Source organism: Mustela lutreola, chromosome 1 (genome assembly GCF_030435805.1).
Source record: "Mustela lutreola isolate mMusLut2 chromosome 1, mMusLut2.pri, whole genome shotgun sequence".
Classification (NCBI taxonomy): domain Eukaryota; kingdom Metazoa; phylum Chordata; class Mammalia; order Carnivora; family Mustelidae; genus Mustela; species Mustela lutreola.
In genome coordinates, this window is record NC_081290.1 from 5115842 (window position 1) to 5134049 (window position 18208).

At 35.8% G+C, this 18208-nt stretch overlaps 1 protein-coding gene across 4 annotated transcripts in view; it reads left to right on the top strand.

Moving 5' to 3' along the window:
- CNOT6L (CCR4-NOT transcription complex subunit 6 like) overlaps positions 1 to 18208 on the top strand; it is a 117372-nt gene that overhangs the window by 88818 nt on the left and 10346 nt on the right. For all 4 annotated transcript variants that reach the window (XM_059157774.1, XM_059157627.1, XM_059157551.1 and 1 more), the window contains exons 9-11: positions 9594 to 9745; positions 13987 to 14214; positions 16274 to 16476. In XM_059157774.1, coding sequence (XP_059013757.1) covers positions 9594 to 9745; positions 13987 to 14214; positions 16274 to 16476 — 583 coding nt within the window. The remainder of the gene's footprint in view (positions 1 to 9593; positions 9746 to 13986; positions 14215 to 16273; positions 16477 to 18208) is intronic.

Genomic DNA, 18208 nt, shown 5'->3' on the forward strand with positions numbered 1-18208 from the left:
ACAAATAAGTGAATTTGAGAGATACTTGGCCTACTTTTTCTCATTTATTTGTACCTATTTTCCTGTCTTTTCTGTGAATTTTTAATAGAGATATTGTCATTTTGGCTAATAATTAGTGGATAGGCCTGCAGTGTTTGAGGTTAGAATATACTGAATTCTTGTAGTTGGTTCACGATTTTATTTATGAATTTCAGAATAACAATAGATATTACTTTTATATACTGTTAGGCCTTTTATGGATTCTCTCACTGAATTTTTAAACCCTCAGAGCTAGGGTTACAGCTGTATTCTCATTTTTATACATGAGGAGACCAATGTATAGAAAGTAGTGTGGCTTCATAGTCAGTCCTTTTAACCATGGTACTAAACTGAATTTTTAGGTTTCTTATTGAGCTTCCAATATTACTTATACTTCTTAAAAGTTTACCTCATTTGGAAAAATTGCTTTGAATTTGATGTTTGTTACTTACATTCATAAGCACATTTTCTTGAAACACCATAATTGGAAAAAGAGTACTGGTAATATTAAGATAAAACATCAGGTTCTTTTTCCATTTGCCGCTGTGTCTTCCCAAAGGAAGATAATATAGTTTTCATCATTCCCATCACAGATTGAGAGGAAAATCTAAAATGCCTTGTTAATTTACTAGAGGTAGTTAAGATTTTGAACTAACAGTTATAACTATTATCTAGGAAACTTTAAACAAAGTATTTGAAAATCGAAGCTTGAATTATTAAAAATGCTGTGAATTAGTTAAGAGGTGCACACAGGAAATACTTCAGTGCATCATTTGGTTTTCTTTCATGTCAACTCTTCTTGCCTGATCAGTAACGTGGATCCAGTAACAGATGAATACTTTGAATATAATACCTTATTATATTCTTTTGTGAGCAGTATTAAATACTTGTTGATTTTGTATGAGCTAACTGTCCAATGCCAAACTATTTGAAATTTAACACAAAGTATACTACCTTGCCTTTATTCTATTCTGTTCTTCAGATTGGAGAGATAATACAAGTGCAAAGAAAAGAATTGTGAAGCCAGGTGGTTCTCCTACTTATGTGGCTATATAATCTTGAATGAGTCACTTCCTGTTCAGGACTTATTTCCTCATTTGTATTTGTTTGTATGTTACCATCTAAGATAATTGCTTTATGTAGTTAACAAAACTGACAAAGTCAAAAGACAGCTGTAGGAAGAGTACTTTGAGTCTCATTCTCAGTCTCATTCTTCTAAAACCAGAGTATCTCAAAATTCCTACTCTAGATTGATGATGGTTTTTCCTGTCATGGAAAACAGTGATACAGAGTACGTAACCATAAATAGAAACTATAATAATCACTGTTTTTAGCAAAATACTGTAATAAAAATTTTTTATCCATTGTAATGAAAGAATAGGAAATTACTTAGTAAAGAGTGGGACACAGATGACCAATTTTCAAAGAGCTAGAATACAGTAGAATAGTCCTTGCACCATATTCATTGTGGTTTACTCTTCAGGGCTTCGGAAGGGACTTCAGGATTTGACAGGACCTTTTGGTCATCATTACAAACATTTTTTGGGTAGTTAGATGCATGGAGATACCAGAAAAAAGAAGTTTCAGTTCATAAAATGCTAGAAGTCAGCTTTTGCTTTGTCCTTTATCTCAGTAGCTATTATTATCTTTAGTGCAAAATATTTTATAAAATACATTTGTGTTGTTGTTGTTGTTGTTGTTGTGTTTATATGGAAAGACTTACTATAGATAGGTATTTTAAAGTTTTTTTTTTTTTAAAGATTTTATTTATTTATTTGACAGACAGAGATCACGAATAGGCAGAGAGGCAGGCAGAGAGAGAGAGAGGAAGAGAAGCAGGCCTCCTGCTGAGCAAAGAGCCTGATGCGGGGCTTGACCCCAGGACCCTGGGATCATGACCTGAGCCGAAAGCAGAGGCTTTAACCCACTGAGCCACCCAAGCGCCCCTAGATAGGTATTTTAGACTCAGAAATTTAAAATTTCTTTTGCTGTATTTTGTCCTATAGACTTAGTGGTTAGCAGAAGTGGGCTTGGATCCAGATGCACAATTTGAAGAAATTGAAAATGGAGAAAAATGGAGATGAAGCAAGACCTAGATACTAGACTTGCTGTTCCTGAAGTTAATGGTTCTGATCATGCTTTGTTTCACATCAGTGAGAAAGGGAAAGGTGAGAGTGCTAGAACAGGTGACCATTACACTGTGGAGAAGCAGTGTCTTCCAAGAGGACTTAGAACTAGGTTGTCATGGTGCTCATTCCTTGCTTTGTTGTCTCTGCTTTCTAACCTGCTTCCAGTCTTAGATTAGCCAGGTGAGGCCAAGTCTTTGCTTTTCCTTCCTATGTTATTACAGTAATTCTGTGCTTGAGAAGAGGGTATCCAGAAGTTACAGTATCATTCCAAAATGACCTAATGTGATAATTCCTTCTCACTGGTTTCTCAGATACTGATATCCTGTGTCATCGATGGTGGTTGCATTTAGAATTTGTCTGTGTGATTTTTTTTTAAAAAAAACAGATTATGATTGTGTTTCTGTTGTTCACTGTCCCATAAATTTAATCTGGAACAAAAAATTACTCTTTTGTGCCACATGGGGTACAATACAGGTAGTAGTAACTTTGACCTAATTTGAGAGGTTTCTTCTGGGCTAAAATCAAGAATGTAAAAATGGTTTCAGTTGTTCAAAGAGTTGTACAAAGATTGGTAGGATAGTGCATATCTACTTTTCTTCCCAATTCATCCCAGTGTCTAAGCTTACTTTTTTTTAGCAAGTTCTTTTCTGGCGTTCCCATGATTATCTAAAGGGACCCAAGAACACATTTTATAGTATCTTCACCCTAAATATACAATAAACACTTCTGTTTGGTTTAGGCTTAAGAGTGCTGGAATATGATCCAGAAAGGGTCATAGTTTGCTTTTGTGTGGTTATACTCATTTCTTGACTATGTACCTTTCAAGTTCGCTTTGGCGTGTAAATAAAGTCGGGTGGGGGGGTATATTGTTTTGCTTGCTGGTAGTTGGAATTCATTGTCCTTTCTCTACCAGTGACTGAATCACATCACAGCCCATAAAATTACTTCCGGATCATAAGCTAATAAGAAATTGAGTTATCTCATTGTTCTGTTTGAAGGCTATTTTGGACATGTTCTTCCTGTATTTGAAACATTCAGCCTAATAATCTGCCTCAAATCATGTAAGAAGGGTGGGATCTTTGTTTTTTGATTATAGCAATCTTTATATGATCTCGCTATGCCCATTTGACTTTCTATAAAATAAGACTTTCACAAAGGTATAAAGAAGAATCCTTAGACTAAAATAGCATGAGGATTAATGCTTATGGCATCTGTGTACTTGATATGGAACAGAAATAATAAAATGAAATAGAGACAAATCATAAGATTTTACATATTAACCAAGGATTGATAGTTTGGATTAGTGACTGGAAAGTAATTATAAACCAGTATGTTTAATCCAGAACTAACATCTAATAGACGGAATGAGGAAGACATCTCTGTATGTCAAAATGTCACCTGTAGATAAATTTGAGGCAGAAAATGGAAACAGTGGAGTGTGTTTGGTTATGTATAAGAGGGGAAATTAAGAAATAGTATTGGTAAGATAGTATGAATAGAATATGGATAATTATTTCTTACTATACTATAAATGTTTTATAAATATAGTATAAAATAAACAGAAAAACAAGACTAGGTGTAGGAGACTACAGTTACCTGACCTAGTGCTGGAAATTTTCTTAAGGCAGACTAAATGAAAGTTCTTACCCTGCAAGAAGCACATCTTGCTCTTGCTTAATTCTAAGTGTAAAGAAGGAACTTCCTTTGGTTCCTTAGTGCTCAACTATCTCTTTGGTTCTTCAACTCTTGGTGAGGGGGCACCTGGGTGGCTCATTTGGTTAAGCATCCAGCTCTTGGTCTCAGCTCAGGTCATAAGACCAGGGTCGTGAGATGAAACCTTGTGTCTGGCTCCACATTCAGCTTGAAGTCTGCTTAGGACACCCCCTCCCTCTGCCCGTGCCCCCCTCCCCGGATGTGTGCACAAGCGCACGCACTCTCTCTCTCTCTCTCTTAAATAAGTAAATATGAAAAAACCAAAAAGCAAACAATTGGTGAAGCTGAAATGATAAAATTCAAGAGTATGACCTAAGTGTCAAGGAAGGGAGTATTAGTTCTAAGTATATATTTTGTTTAGGAAACCTCATTTATTTTTCTGAACTTTTTGAGACCACAGATATTAAAAACCTGATACTTCAAGAAGATTGGGAAGCTGTAAAGTCAAAAGTGAGGTGATACAATCATTAATTATACCAATTAGAAAGATAGGTATTTGTGCTTGAGAAGAGGGCACTGTCCCTTCAACTATTGAAGGCATAGATGGAAGACTTAGTAAACTAAATAATTGTTCAGGATTCATTTTAAATGAAGCAAAGTCAGTAACCAAACATGTATTTTAACAAGAAGTTGAGTGAACCTGTGATCTTTGCCAAGAGACTAAGAAAAATCAGAGACTTGGTGAAAATGCTAAGAATGGTATTTTAAATACCATGCACTTAAAGAAAGGGATATACCCATTGTGGATTGTGTAATCATTAATTGAGGATCAAGGTATAGAACAGCTGTACCCCTTCTATTTTACTTTTATGAGCTCTATAGAGAATTGTCTTCAAAGTGGAGACTAAGACCAGGCGAAGAGGAAATTGGTAAGGCTAGAGAGTCACTAAACTGCCTTACCTAGTTAGGTTTCCAAATCAAGATAATGATATCCCATGGTACTAAAAAATCTTGTGAAAGTATGCCTGCAGAACTGGCATGGGCGATCTATTGTGAATGTTGCAGTGCAGGAGAAGTTCCTAGGATACTGAAGATGAACAAATGACCTCATTTTTCAAAAAGATAAGGCAGTTTGGTGTTCTCTTATGGAAGGGAACAGGGAAGAAATTGGGCAGAGAACAGAGGTGTGTAGCAGGCCTCACAGCCGCAGCTGACCCCACCTGTAGTTTTGGAGCTGGAATGGCCTGTCAGAGTTAACCCAGGAGGGACCAAAATCCCCAAACTTTTATGTTTTGCTTTAGATCTATAAATGGACGTACGCCACTCCTAGAAGTACTGGACCTTGGGTGATGTAGCTTTCTGCAGCTAGAGCAATTCCTGAAAGATTGATGAGGAATCTGGACAGTGTGTTTCCATATTCACCCCTTTGAAGAATTTTTGCAGATTTTAGCACTAATATGTATCAAGTACCTATCACAAGTCTGGATACAAAGTAGATCCTCAGTAATGGGCAGCATGTATTATTTTTATTACTAGTTCTGTCCTATTGAGAATTTTGATTATTTCAGAGAAGACCAATATGTACACCTACCATTTATGAAAACCAAAAATGGTAGGGATATTTAATCTTTTTGGGGAAAAAAGAATGAAATTTCTAAGTGTCCTTAATCAGTAATTTCTCTGACATCAGTAGTAGCAACTTTTTTCTAGATAGGTCTCCTGAGTCAAGGGAAACAAAAACTAAAATAAACTTTTGGGACTATATCAAAGTAAAAAGTTTTTGCACAGCTAAGGAAATAACAGAACTAAAAGGCAAACTACAGAATGAGGAAAAGTATTTGCAAATGACGTGTCAAATAAAGGGTTAATATCCAAATATATAAAGAACTTATACAACTCCACACCTAAAAAACAAATAATCCAATTAAAAGATGGGTAGGAGACATGAACAGACATTTCTCAAAGAAGACATACAGATGGCCAGTGGGCTTATGAAGAGATACTCATTGTCGCTTATCAGGGAAGTACAAGTTAAAACTACAATGAGATGTCACCTCACACCTGTCAGAATGGCTAAAATCAACAACATAAAGAAGATGTGGGCCATATATACAATGGAATATTATGCCTCCATCAGAAAGGATGAATACTCAACTTTTGTATCAACATTGATGGGACTGGAAGAGATTATGTTGAATGAAATAAATCAAGTAGAGAAAGTCAATTATACAGTTTCACTTACTTGTGGAGCATAAGGAATGACATGGAAGACATTGGGAGATGGAAAGGAGAAGTAGGTTGGGGGAAATCGGAGGGGGAGACAAACCATGAGAGACTGTGGACTCTGAGAAACAAACTGAGGGTTTTGAGGGGGTGGGGGGAATGGGTGAGCCTAGTGGTGGGTATTATGGAGGGCATTTATGGCATGGAGCACTGGGTGTGGTTCTAAGCACTAAATTCCGGAACACTGAAAAAAAAAAATGAAATAAGTAATAGCTCAAATCAAGAAGTAATTTAAATGTCTACTACAGAATGTTAAATAAATTATGGTGAATCTGTATAGTGGACTATAATACAATCATAAATATTAAATTTAAATAATATTTAATTTTATAAGTCCTTATCCCTGATAGAGGGGATTAATAAACCAAAATATAAAATTATGGAGTATTATAATTGTATAAAAATATTTGTATGCAAATGCATGGGGAAAAGTCAGTGGGAAATATATTGACTTAGTGGGGATATTTGGTTGCAGGTAACTTTAAATTTTCTTTATATTTTTCCTTGTTCCCAAGTCTGTATAATACATTTATTATATGGTCATTTTTTTCCACTTATTTTTTTAATTTTTTTAAATTTTTTAAATGATTGTATTTATTTGTCAGAGAGATAGAGGGAGAGAGAGCGAGCACAGGCAGACAGAGAAGCAGGCAGAGGCAGAGGGAGAAGCAGGCTCCTCGCCGAGCAAGGAGCCTGATGCAGCACTCGATCCCAGGACGCCGGGATCATGACCCGAGCCAAAGGCAGGCGCTTAATCAACTGAGCCGCCCAGGTGTCCCGTCCACTTATTTGTTCTTAAGCATCTATGGAATGCAGGACTGGTTTAAGAGTGAAAAAGTCCAGGAAATTTTGGTTGTATCTTGGTTCTTCTTTGGGTTATAATTAATATTTCCCCAAATGCAGTTTCAGTCTTTATTAACAGAAGTACAGTTTAAAATGAAGAAGGCACTAGTTCATTTATGCCCCATTCTAGGTACTGTACCTTGGGTAAACTTGAGTTGTTAAATGAACATATATGTCCTATATCATATAAAGAATTGGCCATTTCTTAGGAAAGGTATAGTGGAGTGATATTTAAAGTAGTGTAAAGTTATTACTAGTTTTTATTCTGTATTCTTTTAAAGAAAATATCGATCTAGGTTCAGTGGAAGAAAGGTACAGGGAAACAAATTTTAGTTAAGACATTTCTAATTATTAGATGCCCCCTTCCCTCACAATGGCCTGACTTTGGTAGAAGTAAAATATTCCAATACTAAAAACGTTACCATTAAGCAGGATTTTTACACTTTCCTACAAGGTTCCTGTAAATAAGCCTTAAGAGTTCTGTAAATATTTAGAATATATTTCAAAAACTAAATACAACTAATTAAACTGTAACTTTAAAATAACGTATTCACTCAAATGTTTCAAGTACCAAATTTTAACACTTGGAAATTAATATCATGTTTCAAAGGTGCTGCCTAGTTGACTTGTTTTTGTGCAGACCTCTGAATCAAGTTTGTTCCTGCTTGCTTAGGTTTTCTGAGTTCAAGGTCAGTCAGTTATTTACTAATAATATCTGTGTGTCTCTGTGAATCAGGATTTTTTTTTAAGATTTTTTATTTATTTGACAGAGGGAAACACAGAGAGGGAGCAGAAGCAGGGGGAGTGGGAGAGGGAAAAAGCAGGCTTCCTGTGGAGCAGGGAGCTCCATGTGGGGCTCAATCCCAGGACCCTGGGATCATGACCTGAGCCTACGGCAGACACTTAACAACTGAGCCACCCAGGTGCCCATCTGTGAATCAGGAGTTTTGTTAATACTCTATAACTGAAACAAAAATACAGAACTAAACTGGATACAGAGGCGGATATAAGATTATAATTATCAGTACCCTCTGATTTAATATTTTTATATTCATCAAAACGGATTCATTGTTTTCAGTGACTGATTTATTTGAACAATACTATTTTATTTTATGTATGCAAATTTTACCAGAAACTATTTGAAAAAGATATCTATTGCCTAGGTGTTTGGAAAAGTCTGATATGGAGAATGGTCATATCTACCTGTAGAACATATTTGAATCTTCCTTCTTCTCTATTTCTCTTGCCTTAGTCCAAGCCACCATCATCTGTCATTTATACAACCTCAAAAACTTTGTTCGATCTCACTTCAGCTCCTATAATCATTCTCCACAAAGTAGCTGGAGTGATCTTAAAATTTAAAGTAATACCATGTAATACCATTGAACCTTCCATTGTTGCCTTTCATCTTTAACATAATTTCATACCCTTCCATTCTCTTCCATCCCACAAACATGCAAAGGTCTTTGCTGCCTGAGGATCTTTGCTTCTTCCTTAACCTGGAATGCTCTTAATTCCATTCTTCACCCTGGGAACTCCTCATCCTTCATGTTTCAGTTTAAATGTCACTTCGTTAAAGTAGAGGTGAAAACTGTGCTCCTTTTTATCACTCTGGGTTAGAAATAAGCATTTGACCTGACTTTATTCTTCTCCGCATGAGAAGTGGGGCAGGGAGAGGAGTATGATTTTATCTAGCACAGTGGCCTGCAGCATAGTCAGATTTTAGTTTATATTTATAAAGATATGAGCGCATGCTTCTGTTTCAAAGCTGGGGGAGGATGAGATGGAGGCCTGTTCAAAGAGTAAAGGTGTCTTCTCGCCACATACTACTTAGTGAAAATAGTATGTTTAGTTAGTTTTAGTTAGTTTAGTTATATTTTACAGATCTAATAAAACTAGGCTAAAAGAGTTGTTAAATGGCTTGACCCAAAGCAGTGTGACTTTTTCATATGTATGTCATCAGTATGACTATGTCAGTACTACACTCAATTCTGTTAAGTCCTATAAATCTATGATTATTAATTTGGAAGTAAAGAAAGAAAATACTATCCATGCAGAAACTGTGGTCACATGGAGAGCCATTTTTCACCTTATAGAAGCTGTTCCCCTGAAGCCTTACATACATGTAATGTCAGCTTTTTAGTAAAGGCCAGGTAGAAAAATTGCCTTCTTAGTTGAGACAAGGGTGTGACAAATCTCTTGATGGGGTAAGAATAAAACGGCAAACAGGGTAGGTAGATTTTACTCTGTTCTTTGTCATTAATCTGCTGAGTTAAGGTTGTGTTCACCTTTAAATGCCAGAAAGTTCTAACAGCAGTTTAAAGAAATGAAAGAAGAGCACTTTTTTCGCACAAGTCCAGATATGGTAGTCCAGAACTGCTTCATCTGCTTCCCAGTCCATAATGGGTTGGCTTTTGCCCTCCTGCTTACCACAGGGATAAAGCCATAAAAAGACATATGCCTTTGCTAGATGACACTTCTAAGAAATTTTTTAATCACACGTCTTATGTCTCACTGGCGTAAATTCATCGCATGTCCCCTTGCAGATGGAAAATGACTAGGGAGACCGTGAATAGTATGTATCTTGTGTTCCGTCATCTAATGTCTTTTAGCACGATACTCCAAGTACCTAACACCTAATACTAATTAATGCATTGTGCCTTTTAGATTTACCTTGGTGCAAAAGCATACAGTGGAATTTAACCAGGTGGCAATGGCTAATTCAGATGGATCCGAAGCTATGCTGAACAGAGTGATGACAAAAGATAATATTGGTGTCGCTGTGGTATTAGAGGTCCACAAAGAACTATTTGGAACAGGTGAGTGCCATTTAAAATATTCTTACTAAAAATAACCACCATCTTGTGCTTTCCATTTCAAACAAGTGCGTAGACTCCGCCTTATTTGTTGCACAGTGATTTTTTGGTCTTTGAGGAAAGTTAGGGGGAGATGGGCTGGAAAATAACACTAATTATGTAAACCATCATATATATATCTAGGGATATTACTTACCAGATAATCTGTAAAAAGGAAAGTCTTTAATATGCCATTATTTCGAAAAGGTTATTTGAAGTAGGAAATGCTGAATTTGGAAATTATGATGAGTTGGTTCTCTTTTTAGCCATATTTTTAGCTTCTTGAGTGTGAAATCTTTTGTCTTTAAGGTTAAGTACTTGGCAAGTTTTCTCTAATTTCTTTGTTATATCTCAGTCATTGTCAGGGTAAGAACGGGATCTTTTATCTACCTGGTACTTAGCTTTTGCATTTTAGATTATTTATAGCTTCTTTCAAAGTCAGAAACTCATTATGTACTTTGCATATCGAGACCTTTTTTTCCCCTTTATCCTGCCTGCCTTTGCACATTTCATTGTTTACTTAATTAGTATATTTTAGGCAAGAACAAGGAGAAGATGTTAAGACCACATTAGGGCTTTATTTTTAAACTTTTTTTCTGTTCTTACTGTAGAAGAAAAGATGTTTGCCCTGAGTATTGATTTGAATTATTCAGACCATGCCTATCTGTCAAACCTCCCTTTTCTCTTTGTTATTTTATCCATCATCAGATAATCTTTGATAAGTTATTTTAAATTTTTCTTCTTTTTTGGTCTTTCCATTTTTACCTACTTTTATGTCCTTTCCAGTCTTACTCTTTTCAAAAGTTAGTTACCTCTTTTTTGGGTGACTTCAATTCATGAAAATTCAATTTTGAAATATGGCTTTTATTCCTACAAGAGGAATTTAATGTAGAAGGTGCTGATGGCTTCGTTGTTTTTAATAGTTCTTAGTATTTAATATAGTGAACATTTAATGTACAACCAGAAGTGACACTACAGAATTTCTAGGAAAAGAGTGGAGCATAGAGAATTTTGGCTATAAGATTTTATCTTGTAAAATTGCTTTAAAAATGACCTTCTATATTTTTAAGTCATATATCCAATAAGGGGTTAATATCCAAAATATGTAAATAACTCATAAAGCTCATTAGCAAGAAAAATGAACAGTCAGATTACAATATGGGCAGAGTGTCTGAATAGACATTTTTCTAGGGAAGACAGAGATGACCAACAGGCACATGAAGAGATGTTCAACATCACTAATCATCAGGGAGATGGAAATCAGAACCACAATGAGTTATCACCTCATGCCTGTTAATATGGCTATTATGAAAAGGACAAGAAATGACAAGTCTTGGTGAGGCTATGGAGAAAAGAGAACTCTTGCACGTTGTTGGTGGGAATGCAAACTGGTGCAACCACTGTGAAAACAGTATGGAGTTTCCACAAAAAATTAAAAATGAAAATACTAACTTGAAAAGAGATATACACCCCCATGTTATTGTGTCATTATTTACAATAGCCATGGCATGAAAGCAGCCTATGTGTCCCATCAACAGATGAATGGATAAAGAAAAGGTTGTATATATACCCAGTGAATACTGTTCAGCTATAAAAAAAAAAGTCTGCCATTTGCATTGATGTGGATGGACCTTGAGGGAGTTATGCTAGATGGAATAAGTCAGAGAAAGTGAAATATTGTATATCCTCACTTATATCTGGAATCTAAAAAAAAAAAAAAACAAAAAACAAATGAACCATGACAGCTAAGCCAGAGTCACAGATACAGAGAATATAGAGTGGTGGTGGCCAGAGGGGAGAGGGGTTAGGGACCGGGGAACAAGAGCGAAGGAGATAAAGAGGTGCAAACTTCCACTTGTAAATCAGTCATGGCGATAGAATGTATGGCATGAGGGAAGTGCACTTGAAAGTTGATGAGAAAGTAAACCCCGGGGCGCCTGCGTGGCTCCGTGGGTTAAAGCCTCTGCCTTCAACTCAGGTCATGATCCCAGGGTCCTGAGATCAAGCCCCGCATCGGGCTCTCTGCTCAGCAGGTAGCCTGCTTCTCTCTCTCTGCCTGCTTCTCTGCCTGCTAGTGATCTCTATCAAATAAATAAATAAATAAATAAAATCTTAAAAAAAATAAAAAGAAAGAAAGTAAATCCCAAGAGTTAACTTTATATGGTGACAGATGGTAACTCATTTTGCAATGTATGTAAACATTGAATCATTATGTTGTACATCTGAAAGCAATGTAATGTCAATTATACCTCAATAGAATTTTTTTTAAATGTCTACTTCTGTCACATATAGCAGACACTTCAGTTACTTGTTTATACTCAACATTGAAGATAATTATATCTTAGTAAGGTGAAAGGAAACTTAATTTTATCAAAACAGTAGACTTAAAAATTCAGTCTTTTTCTGCATGCAGAGTTTTATATTTTCAATAGAAAAATTTAAGAGACATTCCTATGGATTTTTTTTTGTAGTTTTAAGATTTTATTTAAATTTCAGTTAGTTAAAATACAGTGTAATATTAGTTTCAGGTGTAGAGTTTAATGATTCATCACGTACTTAAAACACTCATCACAAGTGACCTCCTTAATCCCTCTCATCCCTGTTATCCCCTTCATCTCCCTCGCACCCGCAACCTCGGGTATTTGTGTTTCTCTGACTTAGTTCATGTAGCAGTATACTCTCCAATTCCACGTCACTGCAAATGGCAGGATTTCATTCTTTCTGATGGCTGAGTAATATTCCTCTGTGTGTGTGTGTGTGTGTGTATACAAATCACATCTTTATCCATTCATCAATAGGTGGACATTTGGGCTTTCCCCATGATTTGGCTATTGTAGATAATGCTGCTATAAACATTGGGGTGCATGAATCCCTTAGAAGAACTACTTTTGAGTCCTTTGGCTGAATACCTTATAACACAATTGCTGGATCATAGTGTAGTTCTATAGAAATTTTAATAGAAAATGAATTGTGCATGTTTACTAATACTGCAATAGTGCAAAAGCATATAAAATAAAAAGTAAATTCCTTATTCATACTCTCTAGGAGTGGCTCTTGCTAATTTCTTACTTTCATTACTAATAGAGACTGTATGTATATGTATGTATGTATAGTTTAAATGGCCTCATACCATGCACATTGAACTTTGTGCTTTCAGTATTTTATGGATGTCTTTCTCTGTACCTGTTAACCAAGTTTAATTTTTACAATTTTTAATGTATTGTCTACTTTGTTTCCCATTTTGACAGCTAATACTGTGTTAATACTTACTTTGACAAAATTTATAAAGCAATTTTAGGGGGAAGAAAGAACCTTTTTTTAGTTGAATATCTCACTTTCCAAAGGAACCTAAGTACCAAAAAAGTTAAGCATTCCAACACCAAAATAAACAGTAAAAAAGTCAGGTCCAAAAACTGTGTCCAGATTTTTGAGAGCACACTATTCCTGTGTCTCCTTTTAAAAATTACTCTCTTTGGGTGTTTAGTATGAATTTGTTTTGGTAGGAAATTTTCTTACTTACGTAATTTGTATAAGTTAATATAGTGTTATTACCTTTTATTGATCCATCACTGATGTGCTCAGGAAATGCAAGGTGAGTGAGTACTGGGCAGTGGGAAGAATTTAAATTAAGGTTTAGGTCATTCAGATAACTGAAAACCTGCCTCACTAAGTGATTGTGATCTTTAAATGACAGAGGTATTTAAAGTTCTTGTTTACATCAAGAACTCAGCAAGTCAAGGAACTATAATCAAATGTTGATTGTATCATGATATAATTCTTAACTTGGGCATATAGAGCAGAAGTTGGCAAACTTTTTCTGTAAAGGGCCAGAAAGTTAACATTTTAGTTTCTGTGGGCCACATACAGTCTCTTTCACAGTCTTTCGAAGATATTTTTGTAGACTCCTTTGAAAATGTAAAACCAGGGTTAGCTCATCCAGGCTGTACAGAAACAGATGGTGGGCCAGATTTAGCCTGGGGCTGCGTTTGTCTACCCTGATCTAGAGGAGTAATTCCCATGTTGGGATTACCAGAATCTTAGCATTTTAGCTTCTAAGAACTACATTATGAGATAAAATGGAAGATACAGATTAATGGAAAAAAAAAATAAGGGGCTATGGGCTTTTGGGAGAAAACCTTAAGATAATTGCTTTTTTGATACATAAACCATAATCTTACCCTCTTGTTTCAAATGTTTGAATTTAGGTATGAAGCCTATTCATGCTGCAGACAAACAGCTGCTTATAGTGGCGAATGCCCACATGCATTGGGACCCAGAGTATTCTGATGTGAAACTCATCCAGACCATGATGTTTGTCTCAGAGGTTAAAAACATTCTGGAGAAAGCCTCTAGTAGGCCTGGCAGCCCAACCGCAGATCCTAATTCCATCCCGCTGGTGCTATGTGCAGATCTTAACTCATTGCCAGATTCAGGTATTTATAACATCATTTCCTCATTCCTTTCAGTTTTGCTTTAACAGCTAGTTGAAGGGCTAGCTAGCTCCCAACTTCTGAGTGAATTTCTCTGCCAGATTAAGGGAGTGTATTAGTATGCATCCAGGGATGATAGGACCTGGGGTAATGGAGAGTTTAATATAGAGGCTATGAACACAAATGTGTACGGGGTTAAGGTACACAAAATAAGGGGTGGTGCAGTCCTCTGCTACTAAGGGAATTAGGACCTTTACCACATCTACACCTAAAGGTTTAGAAAAGGGTAGGAACTTTTATCATAACTTGGAAAAAGTAGTTCTAAGAAGAGGATTATGTAGTAGGAGTGAAGGCAAAGTCAGCAGTAAGATGGGAGTCTTACTCTGCTCTCCTGCCAGTCCGCCCATGACCAAGTCCAGGCAGCAGGTAGAGTGGGAGGAGAGGTTGCCATTGATGCCATCAGCCTCCTGGGGCACGGAGTGCAGCGGAGAAGAGGCAACCAGAGAATATTCAGCACGGGTAGTTTAATAGGGTTGCAACTTTTCAGTGAATTCATTAAGATAAATTACTAATATGTGGTGCAGAAGACTGATCCATATTCTCCTTGGATGTGACATTACTTCTAGAGCTCACTAAACTACTTTATGTCCTAACTTACATTATTTTAGATCTATGGAAAAATTAATTTCTGCATTTTAGATATTAAAGTTCAATGTAAAACATTGAAGTATTACTGTTTTGGTATTACTAAATTTTTTATATGTTTAATAAGCTATTTTAAATTGTTTACTCTCTCAACAGTAAATGTGACATAACGCAAATACTTGCAATTGGAAACTCATAAGTCACAAATCTAGAAAATATCTTTACTTTTTCTCCTCAGTAAATAAATGTTGTCTTCAATGAATACTTGTCTTCAGCACCTAACCCAGTTGGCACCTTAACCAAAATAAAGAATATTTTCTTCCTTTCTTAGTCCTTTTGAGTTGAATGCTCTCAAGTACAAGTTTCTCCTGCTTCGCTTGCTTTCTTTAAGCCGGAGAGCTGTCATGTGACAGTACAGCATGGTGAGCTGCTTTTGCAGCCAGACCGTCAGGGTTGGAACCTGGTTCTACCACTTACAAGTGCAGTCTCTGAGTTCCTCATTTTTAAATAAGGGGATAACAATTTCATCTACCACATAAAGGTGTTTGTGAGGTTTAAGTGTATAAAGCACTTGGAACAGTGCCTAACATGTAGTAAGTGCTAGATAAGTGCTTTTCACATATTCACAGTACTGATAACAGTGCTCAGCACTTAACTCATGATATGTTGCTGTCATTCCTGATCACAGACGGAAGGAGATGGCTAACAGTCTTCACTAATCATCATCACAAGGGTTCTGATATATTTCTCATATTTGCTTGTTAAATGGAAGCAATGTATTTTTCGAATGCTTCTACTCTTTTTAGCTCTTTATACATACCTAATATTTTTGACCAAGTAGCATACAATGTCCCTTATAGTATGAAACGGAAAGAGCCTCACTATAGTTCAAAATAAAGAATATTTTCTACCTAACCTAAACATAAAAGTGTTGAAGATCCAAAATCTGTTTTTGTTGTAAATGATTTTTTATTACGTATGCACTATTTTACATATTCCCAAAGTTGTTAATTGACTGCATAAAATAGTAAAATACTAACAAGATATAGTGGTTTAGGATAATATTCTAAAAGCCTTCAGGGTTAAGACCTTCTTAGTGAATGCCACCTTGGGCTCAGGGAATCCTCTTTAGCTTGAAGAACCATTAAGAAACCTGAAGATATTTCTGGATGATCCTGATACTTTGTTCTGAAATAGGGAAATACTCTTCAGTCTGATTTAACCATATGAAATTGTTGGTGTTTGATTTTTTTTTTTTCTTTTTAGCAGTGACAACCAGAAAAAGGCAATTGCATATGGCTCAACCTAATTAAATCATCCCGAACCTGGTATATCCACCTGACAACAAAATTTTGGTCATAAAGTCCTATAGAAGGTCTAAAATGCTAACTGATGGTATTCCTTCCTTCTTTACTAGGTGTCGTGGAATATTTGAGCAATGGAGGAGTAGCTGACAACCATAAAGACTTCAAGGAGCTAAGGTACAATGAGTGTCTTATGAACTTCAGCTGCAATGGCAAGAATGGGAGCTCAGAAGGGAGAATCACACACGGCTTCCAGCTGAAGAGCGCCTATGAAAATAACCTGATGCCTTACACCAATTACACCTTTGATTTCAAAGTGAGTGACCCCCTCTGGGCTGACACAGAACTTATTTCAAATACAAACCTACGACAAGAAAGATAAATATTATTTATAATGCTTACTTGTATAATCTCTGGGAATTTTTAGATTCTCAAAATGTCTTGACTAAGTATGCTTCTAAATGTCAGGAGATTTATTAGCTTGTTTTTTTTTTTTTTGTTATTACTGATTTGAGAAGATTTTTAAACCTTCAAACTTTCACATTTGAAGTAATACTGATAAATAACAAAAACTTCCAAAATGCTTAGTTCAGAACACTTTATATTTATTAATATAGTTAACCTTCACTTGTCCATACCATCCCTAACTTTCAGTAAGGATCTAAATAATAAGCAACCTGATATGGGTATATGATCTTGAATGAGTTTACATAATAGTCGCTCAAAATTTTCTTTGTACTTTCCATTAATGTCTTATTTATCTTTAAATTTTCTAAGTTTCTTTGGGAGATGGGGTTAGAGATGGTTGTACTTAGGGTCTTATATATATATATAATATATATATATATATATCCACATAGTCAAATTAATATAGTCCCAGCCGTGGAACACTCCAGCTTAATGAAAGAAAAATATATTTTTTCAAAATAAAAAAAATTTAGAGGACCCATTGTACAAGACAAATTGTTCTTTAGAAGGATTGATTGTAGTGGTTTTCTGTAGGTAAGATTACTTTCCCTTTGCCAATTATCCGATCAGTCTTTCTGACTGTATGTAACTCCTCCATTGTACCTCTGTTTGACTTTCTGGCACTTCAGGCATCTATACTAAAATCTTACGCTATCTTGAAAAAAATGCAGATATTAGAAAGTGGTTTCATGTAAGAAGCCTAGAGGGAATATAATAAAAATACCAAAGGAAGTTTTCAAAATGGCCTTTCACATCTCCAATAACCATTTTATATTTTTGGTGCTTGTTAGCCCCTTTTTAAGGGGCAAATAGGAAAAAGGGAAATCTGTGTGATGTTATTAGTTGACTTTTGTGATCATGAGGTGGAGGAAAAATTGTGTAGAGTGAATTGAATCTAATTTTAGTATTTTTGCTGTTAGAGTAGTTAGTACTATCCCAAGTGATAATTCATTTTATTCAGATCACTCATACGCAGTCATGGGCTGGTAGACATCTAGTAACCAGCTTTCTGAGAAAAAGAAACACTAACTCCAGGTGCTTGCTGGTTTCTGTGGTGTAAGTTTTCCCATTCTGGTAGATTTCAAGCTCCCAGCATAATACCATTCAATTCAGAGTGGGGATGAAGCACTGAGAAAGCAGGTACTCTCTGACTGTAGCACACCCCTGCTCTTGTGCAACCTCAAAGGAAAACCTCTAGGCTTCATGGCACATGGTTTACCATAGGTTAATTTCTATCCCTGTGACTCTAGTGATACGTAATACGTCTCTGCCAGCACAACCCAGAATATCTGAATTAAAGTTCCCCACAATAAATGTTTAATAGTTTTGCAGCTCTTATTGCTGTTTTCCTATGCCTGTGGTTAAAAAGACCAAATCATTTCTATCACATCTAGGCTTTGATAAATGTTATTTTTCCTTGTCCATCAATGGAAATTAGAGAAACAAAATTTGGGATATTAATCTGAGCAATCTTTCTTAACCATCTGAATTGTTTTAAAATCCTTTGTTGATATTTCTTCAAAAGATTTTACGTGTGTTAATAATTGAATCAAAAATCTTAACCATTTTCATTGTCCAAG